The 16651-nt window shown below is 35.7% G+C and overlaps 3 protein-coding genes across 4 annotated transcripts; 2 read left to right on the forward strand and 1 right to left on the reverse strand.

The window, feature by feature from the left end:
• The first annotated feature begins 1891 nt into the window (after nt 1-1891).
• Nucleotides 1892-5552, forward strand: LOC141605497 (serine/arginine-rich splicing factor RSZ22A-like). Of its 2 annotated transcripts, XR_012526369.1 has the most exons (6): nt 1892-2136; nt 2240-2328; nt 3057-3306; nt 3840-3962; nt 4229-4796; nt 4902-5080. XR_012526369.1 is itself a non-coding variant. In XM_074424297.1 (5 exons), the coding sequence occupies exons 1-5, from the start codon at nt 2048-2050 to the stop codon at nt 4263-4265; spliced, it is 588 nt and encodes a 195-aa protein (XP_074280398.1). In that variant the 5' UTR covers nt 1892-2047; the 3' UTR covers nt 4266-5552. The 2 variants fall into 2 exon arrangements, 1 of the variants encoding a protein (XP_074280398.1); XM_074424297.1 differs by having other exon boundaries at nt 4229-5552.
• Nucleotides 5553-7246: 1694 nt separating this feature from the next.
• Nucleotides 7247-10194, forward strand: LOC141605500 (putative 12-oxophytodienoate reductase 11). Its single transcript, XM_074424299.1, has 4 exons — nt 7247-7380; nt 7652-7923; nt 8835-9011; nt 9335-10194. The coding sequence occupies exons 1-4, from the start codon at nt 7319-7321 to the stop codon at nt 9925-9927; spliced, it is 1104 nt and encodes a 367-aa protein (XP_074280400.1). The 5' UTR covers nt 7247-7318; the 3' UTR covers nt 9928-10194.
• Nucleotides 10195-11188: 994 nt separating this feature from the next.
• Nucleotides 11189-13112, reverse strand: LOC141605498 (pentatricopeptide repeat-containing protein At5g08305). Its single transcript, XM_074424298.1, has one exon. The coding sequence runs from the start codon at nt 13019-13021 to the stop codon at nt 11444-11446; it is 1578 nt and encodes a 525-aa protein (XP_074280399.1). The 5' UTR covers nt 13022-13112; the 3' UTR covers nt 11189-11443.
• Nucleotides 13113-16651: the final 3539 nt, after the last annotated feature.

The following is a 16651-nucleotide window of genomic DNA, read 5'->3' on the forward strand; positions in this document are numbered from 1 at the left end:
TGGTGTCATGGGTCATGTGACAATTCTTGGTCTTGCATATTTACGTTGTTAAATAAAATGGGTGGAAGAAATTTACACCCTACTTTAGTTATTTATGTTTTCTTTTATGGGTGTTAATTGGCTAGTTTAATACCCTTAAATTGGCTAGTTAATATTTTAGGATTGTAAGGACCTTTCATTTGTCTCTTTTAGGCTATTTAAGCCATTTGAATGGAATGAGGAAATCATCCACGATTTTCACAAAATTCTCTCAAAATTACTTGCAATTGTCGAGCACAATTCTGAGTTTTCGAGCTATTGCCTAAACGCGTTTCTAACTTAGTTCTTGAGTTCGAGTCAATAGGTCTTGACTTGGTCTCGTAATTCGTCAAGCTATAGGTCTAGTTTGTCGGATATATCCTCGTTTGTTTCTTCCGCTATCAAACACGTATCAATCGTTGCCAAGTTTTGTTTTTTCTTCCCCTGAATAATCCATTCTTCAGCATTCTCCTCAACCTCAACAGTCTCAAGGTCAAAGGGAGCAATGCCGACAACTTCATTCACATTCTTTTCTTTGAGAACCTCCGAAGGTGAAGGTCCAGTCTTTTTAGTAATAGGTTGAGTAGAAGACGATAAAGTCGACATTTTTTGGTATTTTAAGTGATTTTAATGGCGGATGAAGGTTTAGACGAAGAAGCTCTCGTCATTATTGTGAAAGACGGCGGAATCTTACCTAAAATTAAGAGCGCTCTCTCTCTCTCTCTCTCTCTCGAGATTCTCTCTCTTCATTATTGTGGTTTTATTATTAGTTCGTTATAAGTACTGTAAGTAATATATATGACTAAAGTAATATTGTTATAAGCAAAATAATTTAATTTCCTTTCAATTGAAATGAAACTAGTTTAGATCCCGCGCAATGAATGCGCGGTATTTATAGTTTTTTTTTTTGAAAAAAAAAATTGAGCTATAAAGCTAATAAAAAAATTGAGTAATGTCAAGAAATATATTTATATTTTAAACAAAATTAATGAAATTGTTTATAATTTTTTTATTAGTATATCTTTTAGTTACGATTTAGCATATAAAGAACAAATTTTTTATGACAAAAATCTTAGAAAAAAGAATTAAACAAGGGATTATATCAAAATAGGAAAGTAAATAAAGATTTTATCAAAATAGGAAATGTGTTTTAGGCAGGAAAACTTGAAGTTTTTCCTATTCATTTAGTATATAAGGGATGATAAAATTTTGCAAAAAATAAAATAAAGATTATTATAAAAAAATACTCCCTCTTATTCACTCATTTACTCCCTCTTTTCGTTTTCATGATAGTCAGAGTTTCTCCCCTCTTTCCTTTTTTGGAAGGTTTTGTGTGGTCCAAAATTTAATTGTATGTGGGGTAGAGTGTTTTGTGTAGTACAAAATCATTTTCTTATTTTTTGTGCAAAATAGAAGGGGAAGAAATGATGAGTGAATAGAGTATGATTTAATTTTTAAACAATACATAATTCCAATTTTTAAAAGGGTTTAAAAAGCACACAAATTGTTGTGTAAAACTTAAATTTAGGTAAGACTGATCCAATAATATGAGGCCCATCAAAATTACTTTGTAATATATAAAATAATATTTTATTTTAATAAAAACTTAATATTATAAGTTGATAATATACATATTTAAATATGTTAGTTTTCAACATAAGTTATAAAGTTATCAAAATTAAAATAAAAAACTTGATATAGTAATGATTTGTGTTTGGATTTTGTCCTATTAGGTCAGTCTTATGCTATAGGACGGTCATATATGAGAGTTTCTGATTTAAATGGTATCAGAACCGCCTTGTACCGTAACCAAATCGGGAGGATCCAAGTGGAGATGATCCGTTTATGAGGTGTACTAGTAGCCAGAGGAGGCGAGGATGACGTCTAGTAAATTAAGAGCGAAGTAGAAACCCTAAAAGAAAGGCAGCCGAAAACAATCGCATATTCCTCCTTCCCCATTCACCGCACTTCTCTCTCTCTCTCTCTCTCTCTCTCTCTTCTCTCGTAGGTTACAGTAATTGAGTGTGTGATGTCGCGGGTTTACGTGGGAAACTTGGATCCGAGGGTGAGCGAGCGTGATCTTGAAGACGAGTTTCGCACCTTCGGCGTCATTCGCAGGTACAGCTACCCACTACTTCCTTCCTTTTAATTCTTTCTTTTTGATTATTTTCTTAATTTAAATTTAATTATTTAATTAATTAATTGTGATCATGTGGTGCAGTGTATGGGTTGCTCGTAGACCACCTGGCTATGCCTTCGTTGATTTTGATGATCCTAGGGATGCCAAAGACGCCATTCACCAGCTCGATGGTATTATCATCTTGCTTTTCAATATATTATTATTATTACAGTTGCGGAACCAACTAGCTGTTGTGCGATAACGTACCTTAGAAAAACAAATCTAAAGTTTTTTTTATTTTTGTTGCTTGTGACGACCGCCCCTGCTAGTCCCCTACTGTCTCTTCCCTTTTGTGATTAATTAATTTTTTAAGTGTCCTAGGATTATATTAGCTACCTCTCCAAATCATGCTATTTCAGTAAGAATATATCCTATTCTATGTATGAAGATATCCGATTCAAATGATTTATAGTATCACATGTGTCTTTTGCTAACCCACTAAATCAATTGGGCTTCTATTCGAAAGAATGCCAACCAATCTGTTATCGTTTAAGTACATGAGCAGGTCACTTGCCCTCTGCATTTTTTAATTTATGTCTTAATGTGTTGATGTCTTCTTCTCCCCCATCTCCAGCTTTCATGGTATTAGTATTGACGCCTATTAAGCAACTTTAATGTTATTTACAATATGACTTAGTTGCCATCCTCATTCTTTTCATCCAACTTGAGGTGCGTTGTTGTCATGTTCAGACTGTATGTTTTTCAAGGTTATTTCCTACTCTGTCCATCATTCTATTGTCGATGCCTCACAGGATTTTGTTCGATTTTCAATTTAGAACCAGAGAATCTAATTGCTTTTTTTAAAAGAAACAATCTTTATTAATCTGAATTTTTTTATCCGTGTTCATGCTCTTTTTAGGTAAAAATGGTTGGAGAATCGAGCTTTCACACAATTCCAGAGGCAGCGGAGGAGGTGGCCGCGGTGGTGGTGGTGGTGGTGGAGGTGGCCGCGGACGAGGTGGTTCTGATTTGAAGTGCTATGAATGTGGTGAACCTGGTCACTTTGCTCGTGAATGTCGATCACGAGATGGAGGTGGCGGTGGAGGGGGAAGGCGTCGCAGCCGCAGCCGCAGTCCTAGATACAGGAGGAGCCCAAGTTATGGAAGGAGGTATTGTCAAAGACATGATGATTGTCTTATACTCTTCTGTTTTAGTTTCCACATATCTTGAATCCTATCCTTGATCTTGGTTTTTTTTTTGTCCTTTGTTTAAAAGGCGCACTTAGTCTCAAGGTTCGCTAGGCCACTAGCCTAAGCTGCCTGGCGAAAGGGTCCCCTGTTAACTACGGCATAGCGTACATTTACAATATTTTCTTCTATTTCTCCCATTATGCCATTCCCTTTACTCAATTGTCCATACCATACATTCTATCTCTCTATAAAATCCAAAGTAGATATTGTTGCACTTTTTCCTTGAAAATACAACTTTGTTGCTCACATTGTGCGCCTTGTGTTTATGATCGTTCACAACTCCTTATTGCCACATGCTCATGTTGCCTTGGTGCACCTTTTCGAACTGGTTGAGCAGTTGTATTTTATCTTTGCTCCTTATGGACTAATATTTAGTAGACTCTCAAACAACTCTAATCAGATTAATATTATCATTTGCCTTACGTGGTTGTAACTTTTTTGTTTTCCTGTAGGAGCTACAGCCCACGTGGCAGATCTCCGCCACCCAGGCGTCGCAGTCCTTCACCTCGTGGTCGCAGCATAAGTAGGTCACCACTTCCTTATCGTGCCCGAGAGGAGTTGCCTTATGCTAACGGGTAAAGCCCTCAGTTGCTCAAATTTTATTTTTGGATTCTGCTTCATTTGTTTTAGGGGTAAAGGCTAAATCCCATTAGTTGCTCAAACATTATTACTTGGGTCAAGGTAAACAGTTTGTATTTTGTATAATGTTAGGTTTGATTTCACTTTTGTATTGGATTTGATTTTCTAGTCAGTAAATGGCATGCATGTCAATGATAAAGAGTATAAAATGAGTTCCTGGCATACCGATTTTCTAATAGCTATTGAATTTTTTGACATGTAGAAATGGTGTCAGGGATCGTCGCCGGAGCAGGAGTTGATGTGGGCTGTTGCTTATGTGACGTTACCGAAAGGCTATGTGTAAGATGCTCTGCTCAAACATTGTGACGAGTCTTTTTAATCTAGGAACTGCTCTTGGCTTGGAATGTTGGAATTGGTTAAGTTTCTTACTGTTTGTTTTATGTTATTATGATGCTATATAGTTGCAACTAAGGATTTGGATGTAGCAAATAGTTATTGATTTACTCTAAAGAACATTTGCAAAAAAGCGTGCTAAGGGTTTTATTGTTTTTTTTTGTCCTTGTGGAGGTGTCGTCATGGTTGTGCGACATTTGACATTGTGCCTCTTCTGCTTCACCTACTGCATCATTGGTTATCTGCTTCTGCATCCCTTTGGGTTTTGTTACTAGCCGCTTTCCCCTGGATCTCCAATTTTGATTTATTAAGGAATTCACTTGGGAAGCTTGCTTGTTTGAAATACGGCAACAGTGATGCAGATTTCCCATACATTAGTTGGACTTCTTTTCTGTTGTTTACCCAAATTAGAGAGCTGCATGAATCGCTTCTGTCAGGTACTGGCATTTGTTCTGTGGCATTTGTTCTGTAGATGTTGAGTTGTGAGGGTTATTTTATTTCTTGGTGGCCGTTGACCATATTAATTGGGTTTTCATGAGTAGGTGTCTTAAAGAAGAGAGGCCATCTTTTGGAGCAAATGTATCTTGAATGTTTTACTCTAGTTCTTTTTTTCTTCTTCGGGTTTTCAAAACTAGGTTGGTTAGTTGACAGATACTTGCCCTCGTCTCTGTTGAAATTGATTATCTGCGCTCAGTAGAATCTCTGGGTTTTCTTGCTTGTATTCTTTGTGTTTTTCACGGTTTAAATCTTGCACACCACCACTTGAAGATGAAGTGCATTTAGGTTGGCCACAAGTTTATTGATGTGCTCCGCTGCTCTCTTTCCCTTCTTGAATTACATCCGTCAGTTATACTGCAAGAGCTTGTTGATGTTTTGGGGTGCATGAGGTACTGTTTAAGAGTTAGACCGCTCTCGTTTGAGATTTGCTTCGATATGCCACTCCACCCAGTGCTTTATCCTTGCTACATCTCAGCCCTCGTTGCGCCTTTGCATGCTGTTTGTCATGGCATTTCCGTCAAGGGCATTTTGGGTCTTCCTAATGCCCCCAATTTTTGCAGGAACATGTAGTCATCATCATTAGGTTTGCTCTATTTGTGAACCATTTGGCTAGAATATTTTATCAGCATCAGAGGATTGGATCAAATTAAATTTCATATTCATTTAATACAAGAGGCAACGAAAATTTAAAACTATTTTTCTGTGAAAATTGAAAAATCAAAGTTAATCTGATCAAATTGAAGCCAATCTGCTTTACTTGATGGAATTATGGGTAGCAACAAGGCAAAATCCTACCCGCTTTGTAATAACACTGCACCATACGCACAGCTAAGTTCCGCGGTTGACACTGGACAATGTAATATGCCATCAAAATGTTTGGCGATTTGGAAACTGGTGCAAAACCATTTTAACTGTTTCTGATTTAGCAATTTGATGCTAGGGAAGGTGTGACTTGTTTGTGAATGTTGCGAGGCTTGTCGAATAGGTTGGTGACATTTGGGTATCAGAGCAAAATAGAAAGCAAATGAATTAGTGTTTGTAGTGTCCGGTTGGGTGTACCTGGATTGGGCTATGGCATACAGACGCAACAGTCCCTGTTGGCTCCCCGTCAAGTGCTCATCAGGTGCTTCGAAGACTATTAAGAGACCAGAATCGCTTAACAGTTGCACACGATTTGTTTGAGTTAACTTGCTAGTGACAAGTGGACAACGTGCTCTTACGCTAATTTCTCTTTCTTTTCCAGGATTATCTAATATTTAATTTGGTTTTTCCATACTATTATGATGATTGGGCCAAATTTAGTGAAACTGACAATGTAAAACATCGACATTAGAGTTTCTAAAAATCTAAAAAATTATTCAAGTACTATTTCCTGCAGCTTCGACATCAAGACTCTCGTCTTAGGCAATATCATCTCTTCCTCGTATTTGGCATACAAGTACCAAACTCCTCCAGGCTCAGGCTCCGTTGATTATCAAATTAACAGTCCTCTCACATCCAGACCATGTCCCTCTACTCCCAGCAACACAATAATTGATACATTTTGAAGTGTTTGAGAACCCCTAGAATTTGGAATTGGAAATTGACTCAATCCCTTATCAATTCCAAGCTAGTTAAAATTTGGGGTTCTCAAATACCTACCATATACTAGTCATTTCAATTTCATGACTCCTTAAGTTTTATTTTGTGACACAAATTTCATCGTATTTTTATTTATGATATTTTTTCAATCGCAAATATTTTCCAAGACAATATTTAATTTTTTCAAATATAAAACATTCAATGACCTCCTCGACCCATATCCGTCTCGCCCAAGTTCAATTCCTATTCCAATTCCATGGTTTTCCCAAACGCAATTTTGGAATTGGATTTGGAATTGAATTTAAACATTTGAGTTTCTACAATTAAAATCATGAAAATGAAATCAATTCCGTGTTTCCAAACACTACCTAAGTTGAACCATTTGCATACCATTGATCCCAAAACCTTTCAGAACTCCTCCGATGGTCATTGTGAAAACAGTGTTGAATATCGTAGACCAGAACATGATGATGAAGATGTGAAATTGATCCATAAGTAATTAGAAGAGCATGGATTTGAAATACAAACAGTGAAACATGTAAAGAAAGGAATAAAATTGAAATACAAACAGTGAAACATGTAATTGTATTATTCCTCGCCTTTCAACATGTGCCTAACTAAGTTTCACATTCAGAGAATAAAGAGGTCAGCGTCAGCGATGAGATCAGGCAGCTAAAGTAAAACTAAAGATAGTAAGTAGTATACGACATGGCAACTACCAAGTTAGCAAATATCAACTTTAACATTTGATTCAATATGGTCAGCTATTTGCTGCAATGGAACGTCTATAAGTAAGTACCTTTGCGATTCATTTACACCCATTATTCATTCATCCATTTTCCCATTTCATCAATTTGGTAACAAACTCAATTACTCGAAAATGGCACCAATTATCCCTCTAATCATCCCTTATCAAATGGGCAACTTCAATCTGTCTCACAGGTCTTACTCTCTATGTCTCACCATTTTACTTCAATATGTCCCACCATTTTTCATTCATTTCCATGTATAAAACTGTTGGCAATACCTGTCGCTTATGCTTTCATTCTTAGCTTTGAGTTTCTCAATTCTGTAACAGCTTAACGCAGGATAATCTTTCTCACACTCTTGTACATGTGCTCGCTTTCATACCTATTTTATTATTGAGATCGTATGTTTAATTACCGTATCTCCTTACAGTGGCTTCATCATATGCTAACTTGTCTTCATTCAGAGTTGTTTTGGCTCCATTGGCGAGGCAACGATCGTATGGAAATGTACCTCAACCACATGCAGTATTATATTACTCACAACGTGCTACTAATGGCGGTCTTCTCATAACTGAAGCAACTGGTCTTTCCAATACCGCTCGAGGGTATCCAGAAACACCTGGTATTTGGACAACGGAGCAGCTTCAAGCTTGGAAACCTATTGTTAACGCCGTCCATGCAAAAGGTGGCATCTTTTTTTGTCAAATCTTGCACGTTGGTCGTGTTTCAAATCAAGGTATATATGACTTCAATTTTCTTAATTTCATGTTAAATGCATATCAAATTTAGGCAACTATCACCTTTTACGGGGCTTCTTCTACTTCGCTTTTCCCCCTTCAGTATTATATTGGCTCTGTTCTTTTGGACTGAAACTGTCTGAACTGAACTTAATGGAGCTGAACTGAACTGAACTTGAATTTCTAGAACTTGACTGTGGCCATTTGGCCGGCTCAGTTTCTAGAACTTTTTGGGATGAATCCAACTCTAGCTTTGACTGAGAATTCGAATGAATCTTCTTCTTGTCTTAATTCTAACTATTATGGAGAATGGAGTGTTGTGTAATGGATGTACCATTTTGTGGATGTAACAATCTTAATATACAGTTTTGCTTAATTTATTTTCCCTGGTAGATGGACAGCATGGACTACAACAAAGACATTACCCTGTGCCTCTCTGTGGTTTCTGTTTGTGGCTTCTTAAGGGCTCCGGAGGATCTAACCTTACCATTTAAGAAGCCTCGAGAGTTCAATGAGTCAATGTTTTAGAGGAATTATTTGCTGATGACCCGTTCTGAAATTTGCATTGTAAATTGCATTTTCCTCACAATTTAAGAAGCCTCGAGAGTTCAATGAGTCATTTTGCTTTTTTCCATCAGATTCCGAAGCTAGACAATAGCGAGCCTTTGGCACCATAGAGACTATAGTTAGAAAAAGGTTAATTACATTGAATATATAAGCTTGTGACAAAAAAAAAAGAGCTATCAGGAAAAATAATACAAAATAATATAAAGTATATTAACATGTGCCATGTTAGAAAAACCGCTTATGTATATATACACATTTTTTTTTATGGGGATACCTTTTCCAAGGTTTCTGTTAGATTCCTTTGCATTTTGCTGACATGAATTTATTTATTTTTCTGGACAAGGTTTTCAGCCAAATGGGCAAGCTCCAATATCTTCCACAGACAAACCTTTAACGCCTCAAGTTGGGTCAAATGGCATCGACGTTGCACAATTCTCGACTCCAAGACGGCTTGCAACAGATGAGATGCCTTCAGTTGTGAATGATTTCAGACTTGCTGCTAGAAATGCTATAGAAGCTGGTGAGTTTTATTTTGTCAATGATTGTGTCTTGGTCATGGTAGTTATCGAGTTTGCTGTATGAAACATTGTTTCACGCGATTCTCTTAATGTTAGTTTCAGTGGCTTCTCTTCTGGCTACTAGTAATATTCCATGGAAACAAGGTCTTTGAATATTAAAGCCATATTGCTTTCTTTATTTCATTTACAACAACGGTATTACTTGAGTCATTTCACGCAATAAAACACAACTTGTTTAGCAAGTCATTTTATGTTATTCATTATAATCTAGAGCCGAAGAATAATGAACGTTTGGCTCAATTGGAAATGTATTTCTGTCATCTAGGTTTTGACGGTGTTGAAATACATGGCGCCCACGGCTACCTCATCGACCAGTTTATGAAAGACAAAGTCAATGATCGAACAGACGAGTATGGTGGGTCTTTAGAGAACCGCTGTAGATTTGCTCTGGAAGTAGTTGAAGCTGTTGTCAATGAGATTGGTGCAGATAGAGTCGGGTTTCGCATCTCTCCCTTTTCTGATTATTCGGAAGCAGGAGACTCAAACCCTGAAGCTCTAGCCCTGTATATGGCCAAATCCCTGAGTAATTATAGAATTTTGTACTGTCATGCTGTCGAACCGAGGATGATAACCGTAGGAGAGAAGAAGGAATGTTCTCAGAGTCTATTGCCCATGAGAAAGGCCTTCAATGCTACTTTCATCGTTGCTGGAGGTTATGACAGAAAAGATGGAAATCAGGCTGTTTCTAACGGACATACAGATCTAGTGGCGTATGGCCGCTTGTTTTTGGCTAACCCGGATCTGCCTAGAAGATTTGAGCTTGACGCTCCTCTTAACAAGTACAACAGAGAAACCTTTTACATTCCGGATCCAGTTGTTGGGTACACGGATTACCCATTTCTTGAAACCACTGAATAGCCCAGACGCATGGCCAGCTGTTATTACAGGGCTACGTCATTTTAATGAGTCTTATATGAGACGATTTCACATACCCCCATATTCTTATGTATTTGTCGTTAGTCCTAGTTATAACGGGTTGGTCTCATATGTAAAACATCTTCTAGGTTTTATATAATCTTTTTTATTATGTTTACCCTTGTATTTTTAATAATTTGTTGGATATTCTATAGTGGACAATGCTACTTTGTTCTTTTTAGATGTTTATATGATGGAATTACAAATAAATGAGTTTGGTGTGGTGGTTGCTCACCTCATCCCTTAACCATGAGGTCAGGGATCAAACTCTTTGGCCAACTGTTTACCACTTCATGAGAGCACGCGCAAGGAAGATGCCCATCACAAAGGTTGGAGACTTGGAGTCTATCTATATTTGCATTTCTGCCGCGCCACTATAAGGCGTATGTGTTTGATTGTTTCTCCCTGTAGCCTTGAATCTAGATCCTTCTCCTCCGAACCCAACTTATAACGATCTGCCCAAGTGCCATCATTCTCAGGTTTATACGAGGAAGGTAAAGCATACGTGGTGATGCAAAGACATAAAGAGCACTAGTCTGATTTATGATGATGGCATGCCATCAAATCATCAATTACAACTTCTAAATCTATAAAATTATGTAAGTACTATTTCCTCCATCCTCAACATCAATACTCGATTACTCGTCTTTGGCATACAAATACCAAACTCTACTGAGTCTACTCCACCCAGCAACACAATTCTAGTGTCTGGAACGGAAACCAAATAAAATTAACTGAAAACCAAATCCACCATACAAGAAAGCAAAATCACTAAGCTTGGATCATTTGCATATCATTGATCCACCACCTTTTAGAACACCTACGATGGTCATCCTCAAACAGTGTTGAATATTGTAGACCAGAACATGATAAAGTTGAGAGCTATGCGGCTGGCTATGCCCATGATCAATGAAGCAACAAGGATCGCCATTCATGCCAAGTATGAACACTGTTACCACAAGTCAACAATAACTTCACTTCTTTTTTATGAACTCTAATCATATACATTAACTATCGCATACAAATTTATGTTTGTTTCACTTGCTGTCCCATCTCATTTCCTCCAAACCTTCGCTTTTGACACATCAACAACTTAAACGCATTTGTTATTTATGTCCTTTATATTTTGATGATGTGTGAAAAGGAGAGGGGTGCGACACGGAAGAGTGGACATAAAATGGGGCGGAGAATCTTATTCGCAAATTATCACCTCAATTTCCATTGTTTGACAAAACAAACAGATCATTCAACTTACTTTTAGGGCAACCCCGAATATCTGAAAATTGAAATTTGATACCAAGAGTTGTGTTAAATAGTGTAGAATAGTGTTTAGTAAAAACTAAACGGTTAGTACTGACCCCAGGAATCAGAATTTTCATGTGTCTTCATGATCTTCCAAGCTGAAGTTGTATGGCCGTTACTATACAAGAGGGACAATCATCCAGCCATCAACCTTCGTCTAATAAACAAGGCACTCATCTTCACAATCTATAGCTCTTCTCATTTGCATCAAAATAAGATTTAATATAGCATATACTTCTGATGATTTGGGATGTGTCTTATCATGTGCTTTAAACATCTCGAGCATTCCGGAAATTTCCACATAGCTTAACCCAGGAAATTTCTTCACCCCTGTAGTATCCATGGCTTGTCTCCATGTTTTGGCGTCATCCCAGCGGTTGACTGCAGCATACACATTGGATAACCCCACGTATCTACCATCGTGATGAGGGTCTATCTCAACGAGCTTCTTCCCCAATAGTTCAGCAAGGTCAAGCCTTCCATGGTTCATACAACCGCTAAGGAGTGATCCCAGCATTGCTGGAGTAGGCTTCAGAGGCATTCTGCACAACAAATCATAGGCTTCTTCTACCACACCTGCCCTCGCTAGAACATCTATCATACAGGCATAATGCTCACACTTGGCCGTCATACCATTTCTCTCAAGGGCTTCAAAAAAGTTCCACGCTTCCTTCACTAACCCTCCATGAGCACAAGCAGATAAGAGGCACAAATAGGTAATCTCATCTGCTTCAACTCCCGCAGTTGACATTTCTTTGAATAAATCTAGCGACTCTCTCACAGAGCCATGATTCGCAAGCCCCCCAATGATGGCATTCCACAGAAACACATCAGATTTAACCTTGGGTATCCCTCTAAACACGGCCAAAGCCACCTCTATCGCTCCACATTTCGCATACATATCCACGAGGGAAGTTAATAACACAAGAGTCAAGGGAAGCTCATTTTCGACTATGTATCGATGCATCAATTTCCCTTGATCAAAAGCACCTAAATGAGCGCAAGCACGTAAAACACTCACCATGGTCACCTCATTAGGCTTAGGTCCCCCCACCGACACCATTCTCTCGAAAAAGGTCAGAGCTTGGGCATATTCACCACCTTTGACCAAGCCATCAATAATAGAGCTCCACGACACAACATCCTTATCAGGCATGGACTTAAACACCTCCAGCGCCTTTCCAACATCCCCACATTTGGCATACCCATTCAACATCGAATTCCACGAAACCCTCGTCCGCTGGGGCATTTCATCAAACACCTTGCGGGCGCACATAATGTCACAACAGGAAGCATAGAAATGGATTAGAGAATTGGAGACAAACAAATCAACGTTGTGCCCACATCTCAAAATATAGGAATGAACGGAAACACCTAGACGAATTGAAGAAAGGCGAGAGGAAGCCTTGAGGAGAAAAGGGAAGGTGAAGTGATCAGGGGACACACCAAAACGCATCATTTGTACGAAAAGTCGAAGCGATTGGTTGGGAGACGGGGTGTTAGCGTATGCCCGAATGACGGTATTCCAATCGATAACATAAGAGGTGGGATAGTAGCGCAACAAACGGTGAGAGTAGTGGACATGGCCTGAAGTAGCAGATAAGTAGATGAGTTTGGCGGGAAAATTGGGGAATAATCCATCATACGTAATTAGAAGAGCATGAATTTGATGAAGATGTGAAATTGATTTGGGTTTGGATGAATGAAGAAGAGAGATTATAGTTTGGGATAACATTCAACATCTACTTCTATTCTTCCTGTCCTTTCAACTATCCTAACTAACTTTCACTCTTTGGAGGGAAAAAGCTTTCTTGGATCTTAAATTGGTTTAAACTCTTCCATCCCACTGGATAGTTTATGTTACTTTATATCCGAATATTAAGATAAGCAAAAAACGCAACGACTTATAATTATTATTAAAAAAACCAAGTGTGTAAAATGTTGACTAAAATACCCAATAGAAAATATAAATTATTAATCAGGACAAACAAGTAATATTCTTGAGCAAAGAGGAATGAAGGATTTTAATTAAAATAAACTTGACTGAAAATCTACAAATTTGAACTTAATTATATTGGATGAACCTTTTAACTTAATTGAAATTAAGTCCCAAAACTAGGTTCATATTGTTCACAAACTCTCAATTGTTTACATAGAGGACGTAACTTCAAGTTTAGGGATGTTTTTTTTTCTCAAATAAACGTATTTATGTCGCGGACGAAAATCGAACTCCAACTTCATGGTTGGAATAAAAAAGCTCTTATTACTTGAGCTAACTCTAGTTCTCGCCTTCTCGGTGAGACAGTTACATGTGAATACCATTCCATACTGCTATAGTCACCTTTGTTGGAACAGGTACAAGTAGACTTGACAAATGGGTCAATCAGGTCTCTCATTGTTTTCGAGGTGAATTTGGGTCGGGCCGGTCATTTCGGGTTTGTTGGTCGGGTCATGTGAGTCGGGTTATTTCGGGTCGGGTCATTTTCGGGTAAATGAATAAGAGAGAAAAAATCATTTCAAGTCTTTTGGATTCAATTAGAGTTATGTTTTGTCGAGTCATATTTGTGTTGGGTGGTTCGGCTCGGGTCATTTTGGGGTCGTTCAGTTACGAGTCAAGAAAGCTCAGGTCATTTTTCAGCCGAGTCGGGTCAATTCGAGTTTTGGATCACATTCGGGTGATGGAGTTCGGGTTAATTTCAGGTCTCCAATCAGCCTTTTCGAATCGGATTAATCTGGTCGGGTTGCTTTTGCCAGGTTTAAGGCCCTGTTCTTTCTGGCTTTTTAGAGCTGAATTGAACTGAGCTGAACTGAACTGAATGGAGCTGAGCTGAACTGAACTGAATGGAGCTGAGCTGAACTGAACTGAACTGAATGGACCTGAGCTGAACTGAACTGAGCTGATTGGAGCTGAATTGAACTGAAATAATATTAATATTAATAATAATAATAATTAATAATAATAATAATAATAATAATAATAATTATTATTATTATTATTATTATTATTATTATAGTTAATAATAATAATAATTATTATTATTATTATTATAGTTATTAATATTAATATTAATATCTATAAAATATAATTAAAAGGCTACCCTAAAATGACAAATAAATGCCATCTAGACAAAGCCACGTAGGATCCAAAAAGCCACCTAGATTAAAATTTAATGTGACGTGACATATTTAAATGTGATGTTGCATATTTTTAATGTGACATGGCGAATTAATGTGACATGGATTATCAATTTATTATTACATGACATTAATTTAAATCATTTATCTATAAATTAATTTAATTCACTTATATCTATAATATTAAAAGATATTATTATTATTCTTAAATTAAATTTGTATATTAAATATATTGTCTTCCAAAATTTATGTAACCCTTACAAATTTACATCAAATTTCATAATTTATAATTAATATTGACATTTTAATTGAAATTTTTGTAATAAAACATGTTAATAAATTTCATAATTTATAATTAAAATTGAATTTTTAATTGAAATTTTTGTAATAAAACATGTTAAGGAATTTATTAAACCTCTTCATATTACTAAACACTCACCATTATTAACATTTTCTTATTTAATTCATTGTTTTCAAAATTTTTTTAATAAAACCTGTTAATAAATTAATTAAACCTCTTCATATTACTGAACACCCACCATTATTAATATTTTTCTATTTAATTTTTTTAATTAAACATGGCAATAAATTGATTAAAACTCTTCATAATACTTAACACACACCAAATTAATTAAAAGTTTTTTCTATTTAATTATTTTTTGTAATATAATATGTTAATAAGTTTACTAAAACTCTTTATATTACTTAACACCCATAATCTTCATTAACATTCTGTCCTATTTAATTCATCTCTTAAGGTCCTCGGCAATCAATTATTTAATTTAATAATACCACAAAATAAATTAAAAATTAAATTAAAATATGGGAATTTATGGTTGTGTAATGACTATAAAACCTACAATACCTATAATAGTTTATATTCATTTTATTTATTTAAAATATGCCCATTTGTCATGAGTTTCTAAGTTGTGGATTGTATTTTATGGTTTAATTTATTTATTTGATTATATTGAGTATATTAAGTATTATTGTCAAGTATTATTGTTGAGTATTGTTGTTGTATATTTTAATTTGTTATGTTGTTGGTTTTATGAATCGTTTGCTTTATATTTGAATTCATGTTTTCCAGTTGGTTTAATTTAAGTGACTTACATGTGACAATGTTTTGATTCGTTTGTCAAGTTTTTATCAGGTTGATGTTTTATCTTTTGGTCAATGCATTTTTTATATAACTTCAAAGCACCATGAAACGTATGTGAATGCAGATAAGACAAACCATCACGTGGGTAATCTGAAGAGGGAAGAAATACAAAAGGCACAAAACTGAGGTAAAAGTAAAGGTAAAAAAACGTAAGGTAGAAACTGATAAGTAATTGATGATTGTTGATCTCAAAATATAAGTCTTATAATACTTCTTTTACTTTTTTATTAAACATATATTGTAGTGTAATTTTACTATTATACTTTCCCGATCAACCTATTTGAATTTGTATTTTTGTATTCACGAGTATAATCATCTCTAACGTATATTTTTCTTTTTCATTTTATATGAACTATTATCAAGGCATGTAATAAAAGGAAGCGAAAGTGAACCTTCGGGTAAATATTAAATAGTATGATTTTTAAATTCTACTTCGTATGTTTTTAAGTTTATGTGTTTTTTTTGGTCAAAACAGGAATAATACATAAAACTTACTTTCATAATTTCCTTAAAAAAAACCTACTCTCATAATTAATGGTAAATAAATAAGTAAAAAAAATTGAATGAAAAATCTTTAAAATTTCACAATTTACTTTTTGAACCATCATGACAATAATTAATCATTTTAATTATGTCATTTCCTCTTCCAATTTAAGTTTTTTCCAACTCTCACCTTTTGATTGTTTTTCTATAAAATTTACTTTACTTTTTCAAGTGGTTTATGCTTTTTTAACCATTATAAGATGATCGTTGATCTCAAAATGGAGATCTTATAATATTTCTTTAAATTTGTTATTAAGCGTATATTTTTGTGTAATTTTACTATTATGCTTTCCCGATCAACCTATTTGAATTTGTATTTTTGTATTCATGAGTATAATCATCTCTAACATATATTTTTATTTTTCATTTCATATGAACTATTATCAAGGCATGTACTAAAAGGAAGCGTACTAAAAGGAAGCGAAAGTGAACCTTCAAATAAATATTAAATAGTATGGTTTCTAAATTCTAATCCGTATATTTTAAAGTTTATGTGTTTTTTTTTTCAAAACCGGAATAGATTAT

The sequence above is a fragment of the Silene latifolia genome, chromosome 10, assembly GCF_048544455.1.
Source record: "Silene latifolia isolate original U9 population chromosome 10, ASM4854445v1, whole genome shotgun sequence".
Taxonomy (NCBI): Eukaryota; Viridiplantae; Streptophyta; class Magnoliopsida; order Caryophyllales; family Caryophyllaceae; genus Silene; species Silene latifolia.